Genomic DNA, 7,930 nt, shown 5'->3' with positions numbered 1-7,930 from the left:
ATTTTAAGCCAAACGTAGCTGCTCTTGGTGCTGTATTGAGGGAAAGAATCACACTAGCTGTTTCAGGAGACTTACCAACAGTTCCTGGTACCAGCTCAACCATTTGAAAGAATTTTGTTGGTGTGCAGAAGTTTGTTAGTAAACTGCTAGGATTATTCCTGCTGTTAACCCATGTTACATCATTTGTCATAATTGAACTGCCTCTAAGTAAAGCCCAAGAAAAACTTCATTCAGGAGGATTTGTGAGAGCTGTTATTGATCTGTCTGAAACCAGCCTTTGTTTTTTCAACAAGAAATGAAATGAGGTTGTATGCTTTCCAGCATTCAAAGACAACTGGCAGAAATTGCCCAAATAGTGAATCTTCTCCTCCTAGACCATATATTTTGTCTTACTTACAGAGTATGACTATTACCCTTTGGTCAGCAGAACCCACTCTTCAGGGCCTGAATTTGACATTTTCTTTTAAAAAATAGTTTTTATTTGTAGCAACAACCATTTACACTTTACACGAGGACAGTGGAATTTTATTCCAATAATCTTGCTTGAGAAATGTGAAAAATCATTTTAAAAAACTCACAAACTCAGGTGTACTTAGGTACAAGTACAGTGCTATTTAACTCTAGCCAGCTTTTCTCTCACACTGTTGTGAATACTTGTTTCCTGCTGGTGTAAGTGGACAGGGGGACACCTGTAGTACATTACCTAATAGCTGACTAAACATTGGTTTTCTGAAGGTAGACTATTTAGTTGTGGATTTTGTTTATTTCTGTAGATTCCCTCTTTGATTTCTCTCACTTTTGAAGTCACTGGGGCAAAGTATATTAATTTATATTTCCCCAAGCAAAAGATTTTTATTTTACTCTGTGGACAAAGTGAAAATTAAAATACTGATCAAATGGGCAACTGCTCTGGTCTTAAAAAGAACCAATAATAATACCAAGGGTACTTTACTTTTGGATAGCCTATTTTCATGCTGTCTCCTTTAATCCTTAACAGCAGTTATGTGAAGTAGGCACGGCCCCATTTTGCTGATGAAGAATGAGGCTCAGAGAGTTTAATAAGAGATGTGTCCAGGGTTGTACTGCTAGTATTTGTCGAAGGTATAACTAGGAGCCTGGTTTTTGACTCCTAGTCTGGTCTAATTTTATAATGTTTCCTCTCTTTAGAGATACCTAGTCCATTTTTCAGAACTAAACCAATCTGGAGTTCCTTGGCTTGTTCCCCTGCAAACTGAAATCTAAAGGTCTCTGCCTCTTGAGGGCCACTTTAGGTTATAGGCTAGCCCAAGGAGAGTTTTCCTTACTCAAAGGAGGATTAAGCAGTCCAGCCAGCTGTCTCCAAAATTTGGGAAGTGCTTTGCCCTGGCTGGATATCCAGGCCCCAGTATAAGAAAGAGAACTGAAATTGCTAATGTGTAAGCGTGATCTTTGGAGCAGCTCATTTAAAATGTTTAGCAGAAAAGCCTTTAGTGAAAGGCTAGAGTGGACTTGAGGATCATTTGTCATGATCCTGTTAGTATAGGTAATTCAGAGTCTTTTCTCTCTGCCCTTAGAGCAATGTTAGTCAAGTGTTTCTTTCAATGTAGAAAGTGTTGATAGAAAACTGAAATTTTGCACAAATCTCATCATTCTAAGAACGTAAATGCAATAAATGCAGTAAAATGTCGGTGCCTTTGAAAGCAGAATTCAGAAAGTTGCATATCTCAAGGTAAATCAAAATAATTTATGACAGTTACTTAAAACAATATTTATATATTTTTTAAGACTGGATTGAATGTATCCTAAAACTTAACACTTTTTTCCTGATGATAAATGCACTAAGAGTCTTTCTAAGACTAATGGTCGGGGAAACAAGATGGTTATATTTAAATCCATCTTGTTAAGTAAGAAGAGGTTCTGAAATCAGAGGTCATCACTGCTGCATCCTATATAGTTCAGTCAAAATGAGGCTTCTGCTGTGCACTGTAAAGGCAGAGGGCAGTGTTGCTGCTTCTGGGACTGCTGCATGACGTCATGGCAGAAGGAAAATTAAAAACACAAAAACTATTTCAAAATAGACTTTTAATGTAATTTTTAGGCCAAAGGAAAAGCTGATCATACATTGTTTCCAGTGGACCATCTGCCAGAATAGGGCCAGCTCAGTCCAGCTTTGAAGGCCCTGAGTCAGTCTTAACTGCCATAATTTCCCTTGATTCATGGATTTGTGTATGCTTCTCACGCATCATAAGGTGCATTTCACTCTTGACATTCCCACCACCTCCACTATTTCATTTAGCTGCAAAAGCAAGCTTCCCAATGGGAGGTTTTTTCCCAGGGGTTCTTAATCTTCAAGGAGTTTGATAATTTCATGTTGTCGCGAACCCTCTCCCCAGAAAAATGTACCCATGATACAAGTCTACATATAATTGCATGGGGTTCATGGAGCCCAAGGCCCCCTATGGTTTCTAAGGCCCCATGTGAAGGAACCCCTGTGCTAGTGATTTGAACAATGCAGTTGCTCTAGGGAAACACAGGGCAGGTGAAGATGGGCTGGGTTAATCATGGTGACAGGAGGGAACAATCTTACAATTTCTTACTATTTTGATTTGGGGGCAGAAATTAATTCCCAGGGCCTCCCTGCATTTTCAAGAGCAGAACTACTCAAGGACTAAGCAGCTATCAGTAGTTTAGGAGATTGAGAATAGTGGCTGTATAGGGAAGGTGCACGGTTCCCACTTGGCCCCTAAGGACTTAATTTAGCTCCTTAACCAGAAGCTTTACATTTGGTTTGCAGTGAGGGGGCATTTCTAATTTTAGTTTGACTCTCATGGAAAGGTGGACAGCTTCTATTCCTTTTTTTTTTTTTTTTTTTTTTTTGGTATAGGGAGCACCTAAGTATTGGACAATTAGGGTTAAGTCCTTGGAATGCCCCAAATGGCCGTTTCCTCTATAAATATAATATTCTCTACCTCTGAATATTTTAACATAAAGAGCTGCCTCACAAGTTTATCCAACCATTGCTTGCACTAAGAAAGCAAGAGGTTTACGAAGAGCCTTTTCCAGGCATCCAAGAACTCCTTCCAGCCTTATTGGGAGAGGAGAGGGGAATTACTAAAAACACACTTGTAGGAATGAAATGAGGCTGTCAGTTGTCTAACCTGACAAACTGCCAAATTAGGCTTACGTTTTTGTTGATAGACTTTTGAACGGCTATTGAGAAGCAGAATTAAAATTTTAAGCTGCTGATTGTAGTTACTTTCTACTCCCCAAACACCCAACACTGGTTTATTTCTCCAGCATCAAGAAAGAAAACCAAGGCACTAGAAAACAAGCACACTTAAGTATTGAAGATAATTAAATCTTTATATTTTGCCGGAACTGTATATTGTAGCACACTAAAACCCATTCAAGGGAAAACTGGGCAAATTGAAAATTCTCCCATTAAAGATTGTTTTTTGAAAATGGACAAATTAGATGATTCCTTTACCCCCCAAAAAACGCAATCACATAAATCAGTACTATTCTGAATTAGCTCTAGAAATCACACTGAAACTACATTACATTTACAAATATTAAATTTATTATAACTAGAATGAATTTAATGGTTCTCAGATTTGGCCACCTTATAGCTCCACTTAAGGAGGGGATTTTTAACAGAAAAATGCTTTATAACTTGGTCAAATTACACATTAAAAAAGAAAAAAAAGCTCCTAAAAAGGAAAACAAGAAAAGCAACCCTTCAGTTTCACATAATTAAAGAACAGGAGAAAGCACACAAGCTACATCATAGCTAAATTTACCAAACCAACCAAAGCCAGGGGGGATTTCTTTTCTGATTATGTGTCATAAAAAGGTCCACTGTCTTATATACACATGTATATAATGTTACATTCCGTCACTGTAAAAAGTCCCCTTTGCCCCCCTCCCCCCCAAAAGTTTCAGTCTAGTCTCCAAACTTGGACAGCGGTGCTCGCTCCTGCTGCCGGTGCAGTTCGTTCTCCGTCAGCAGCTGGAGGTTCTCGGCGCGCAGCCGGTCTAGCTCCAGCTCCAGCTCCCGGACACGCGCGTCGTCGCCGCCCAGCCGCTTGCTTTCCAGCCGCAGCCGGTTATTCTCGTCCTCCATGCGCGAGAGGCACTTCTCCAGCTCCAGGTACTCTTTGATGAGCTCCTGCTTGCTCATGTTCTGCAGGCTCTCCGCGTGGTACCGCTCGTAGGTCTCCGAGAAGTCCCGCTGCAGAAACTCGCTGCCGTCTCCTCCCATCCCGTCGCTGCCCCCATCCTCCTCGCCCGCTTCTTCCATAAAGTCCTCATCGCTGGTGTCGTCAGATTTGGCAGCGGCCCGTTTGGGATAGAGGCCGGTTTTAAGATCCGGTTCCTCCTGGTCGTGATCATCCATGAGGAACTGCGTGGTGTTATAGGGAGCCACTGGCTGGCCCTTGGCGAACATCTCGGCTCGAATCCTCGAAGCTCGCAGGCTCTGTTTCTCATCGAACTTTTTCTTCTCCTCCCAGGTCAGCGTGTAGTACGGTTTCCAATGCCGCTTCTTCTTGGAGGGGCGTCTCCTATGTTTTTTCTTGCCCAGCTGTCTCTGCTGCTGTCCCCACGCCTCCTCGCCCCCTGCGGCAGAAGCCCCCAACTTGTTGGCCTTCGGCCTCTGTTCCCCTCCTGCCGCCGGCTGGGGGGCACCGCCAGCGGACAAGTCGTCCCCATTCTGGCCCCTCTCACCCGCTTCCGGACAGCTGGATTCTGGGCAGACCTGGGTCTGCACGGGAGGCGGCTGGAGCTCCGGGCTCCCTTCCCCGCCCTGCCCCGGAGAGCCACCCGACTGGGGGGACGCTCTCGATTGCCACCTACTGTCCTCCTCGGGCACCCGCTCCTCCGCGTCTGGGGGGCGATCAGAGTTCGGCTCTTCATGGACAGCAGCAGCACCTGTACAGTTGCTAGTTTGAGGCTGGTGCTGATACTCTGACAAGAGTGGCTCGGCCATTGCTAACAGAATCCTCTTCTCGGAGTTTGAAGAATTTTGGCTGTAAGTCCTTGAGGAAAAAAGGGTTTTCTTTTCTTTCAAAAATGTCCAACACAGTCCTCTTCTGTCTGTAATTCCTGCAGTGATGCCTTCAGCCAATCCTTCTGTCAGCAAACTCCAAATGCAATTTGGGGGCGCTCAAGTCAGTAAAGGGTTAAGGGCCCACAGCGCGGCCGGCTAGCGGGTCCAAGGGGGTGCAGCAGCAGGAACAGTAGGTATTGTGCAGAGGGGGTGGGCCTCAAGCCTCCCCGCAGAGCGACCCCGCGATCAAGGAGTTGGTGGGCAAGGAGATTAGGTTAAATCCAACGGGTTAAACCCAGCCCCGAAGGGGTTAAAACTACCCGATGACGCTGACTCCGAGGGGCCGGATCCACAAAGGGTTAAATCCCCTGCCGCAGAGCCCACAAGGGGTTAAAGTCCCAGAGCCACCTCCTCCCACTTCCACGGGTGTCGCTCCAACCCGTGCTCCCACTTCCCTAGGCCCGGCCGGAGCCTCAGCCGAGGACAGACAAACTCATCTCCCCTTTGGCTCGATGCTCTGCTCAGCTCAGTTCTCCTCCGCCTCCTCCTCTTTTTCCTCCCTCCCTCCTCCCCCCTCCGACAGCTCCTCTTCCGCCTCCTCCCCCGACTTCCCCTCCCAACCTGCCTCTCCACCTGCCAACTTCCAACTGCTGCCTCCCAGCCCTCTGCGCCCCTTTTATATAGAAGACGGTCCGCCCCGCCCACGCGCATGCGTAACGGAGTCCCCATTGCAGGAAGCTGGGAGTCGTAGTTCCCATCGTTCAGGCCCGCCGTCCTCTCGCGCCGTGCGACGTAGCCAATCCCAGGGCGCGTCGGGGGCGTCTTCCAGGCCACCTCCTTCCTTCGCTTATCCCTCGCTAGAGAAACGTGAGCGCCCATTGGTCAAGAGGCACATGTCTCGCCGAGGAAGGAAGGCCGATCGCAGAGAAGATGGGGCGGGTTCTGGACCGTACCATTCTGCTTCAGGAATACGAGAAGATTCGATGGCCTGTGAGGGCCCGCACAGAATATTTTTATGAAAAGGTGCGTCTTAAAGGCTACTATTGTATTCTGTCCTCAGCGGAAAGGTTCTGAAGGTCATAAACACTTGTTAGCTAAAGCAAGAATGGTTTACTCCTAAAAAGTAGTCCCTAAAGTGTAAACGAGGATTTAATTCTGTAAAGAGAGGTGTTGGCCCATGGCTAATAATTCTCGATTCTTAAAATTATAGGAATGTCTTTAAGGTGTGTGGTTAGTGACTGGGATTGACGTTTGCGGAAGGATATTGTGAACACATTTTTGTTTAAAAAAAGCGCATGAAGAAGTAAACAAATGAAGAATAAAAAGTGCCGCCTTAAAGGGACAGTGTGACTGCGTTAGGGCAGCAACCTCGGACTAGGCCTCGGAAAATGAGAAAGCAGGTTCGAGTCCCGGTTGACGTCCGCCTTCGGACTGGCCTCGGGACCCTTGGCCGAAAGTGGCCGCGTCCCAGCCCCAGCGTAGTCCTTCTGGGCCACCGCCGCCCCAGGGGCCAGTGCAAAATGGTGGGCCGTGACCGAGGCTCTCGCCTGGGCCGGGAAGCACCGGGTGTGCGCCCTGGGCTCCCCCGAGACCCCGGCCTGTAAGGCCTCGCCCCCTCCTCCCGCTCTCCGGGCTTCAGCTTCTATCGAAGAAAATGGTCTTCTGGGGCCGTCTTGGTCTCTTCAGTTGGGAACCGACCAGGAAATTTTCCTGAGCCCGGACAGGAGAGTCCAGGGCTGCTGATGAGCTTCTTTGTTGGGGGAGGGGTTCGAAGTTAATACTGAGTTGAAATAATCAAGCCTGGCTAGTCGAGAGAGAAGGGGGAATCATCCACAGAGGCTCTTCGTTGTCAGTGGGCGCTGGGCAACACCGGGAGGGAAGCAGAGCCAGAGGCTTCCGCGAGGAGGAAGCCTTGCCTAGAAATGGAGGCAGGGGGATTCTGGCCCAGAACTGTGGGACAGATTCATGGCGGGGTGGAGGGGGGCGGCGACATAGTCTCCTTGTGAAAATTCTCCAGATTCCAAGCTCCCGCCCAAAGGACAGGAGCCGGGAGTAGCCCAAACCCTCCGCCCAAATCACTTAGGCCTAAAATCTCCCCGAAATCTCAGTTTCTCCTACTTGCCACACGCACAGTGACCCGTTCTGTTCTTACCGTTCTTACTATTTCTTCCTCAGCTGCCGTGTATTACATTCCAACCGCTTTCCACCGCACAACGTTCTTTTACACACAGAACCATTTGCCCCACCACAACAGCCCAGTGAGTTAGGCAAGGTAGGGACTGTCTCTGTTTTAGAGAGAAGAAATCTCAGAAATTGACTTGTCCAAGGTCACATGACAACTGATTGGCAATTTCAGCTAAAGCGAAGGTCTTTGTGTGCGACCCCGTGCCATTTTTCTTTCTGTCACAAACACAGAATTCCTTTTTTTTTTTTCGTAAGAACGCTAGATTTGGTTCCTTTTCATCCCCAACAGCTTCAGTCTAATTCAGGTCCTTCTTTCTTTCTTTCTTTCTTTCTTTCTTTTTTTTCTCCTTTTTTACCCTCTCCCGCCCTCCTTTTTTTTTTTTTTGGCTGCACCACACAGCATAAGGGATCTCAGTTCCCCAACCAGGGAACGAACCTGGCCCCCTGCAGTGGAAGCGGGGAGTCTCAACCACCGGACCACCAGGAAAGTACCCCAGGCCCTTCTTCACTTAGCAAACATCGGATAGAAGGGCACAATGGTGAATAAAATGTCATCCTTGCTACTCAGGTTGTGTGTAGAGAGGCCATCAAACCACAGTAAGCAAGTGAAGAAACTCCTGGTAGGAGCTTGTGAACCAAGTTTCTTAGGAGTTGAGAATTGTGGACAGGTTTCATGCAGGAGGTGACTTCTTGGCTGTCTCTGAAAGATGAAGCATTTTC

At 47.0% G+C, this 7,930-nt stretch overlaps 1 protein-coding gene across 1 annotated transcript; it reads right to left on the bottom strand.

Annotated features, from left to right (window-relative positions):
* Nucleotides 1-3,323: 3,323 nt before the first annotated feature.
* On the bottom strand, nucleotides 3,324-5,627 carry HEXIM1 (HEXIM P-TEFb complex subunit 1). The gene has a single exon (XM_007125410.4). The coding sequence runs from the start codon at nucleotides 4,964-4,966 to the stop codon at nucleotides 3,923-3,925; it is 1,044 nt and encodes a 347-aa protein (XP_007125472.1). The 5' UTR covers nucleotides 4,967-5,627; the 3' UTR covers nucleotides 3,324-3,922.
* Nucleotides 5,628-7,930: the final 2,303 nt, after the last annotated feature.

The sequence above is a fragment of the Physeter macrocephalus genome, chromosome 14 (assembly GCF_002837175.3).
Source record: "Physeter macrocephalus isolate SW-GA chromosome 14, ASM283717v5, whole genome shotgun sequence".
Taxonomy (NCBI): domain Eukaryota; kingdom Metazoa; phylum Chordata; class Mammalia; order Artiodactyla; family Physeteridae; genus Physeter; species Physeter macrocephalus.
The sequence above is the reverse complement of the archived record's forward strand: the minus strand, read 5'-3'. Positions and strand labels throughout refer to the sequence as shown.

Coding starts and splice junctions, on each gene's coding strand:
- HEXIM1 (XM_007125410.4), bottom strand. CDS start 4,966: ATGGCCGAGCCACTCTTGTCAGAGTATCAGCACCAGCCTCAAACTAGC.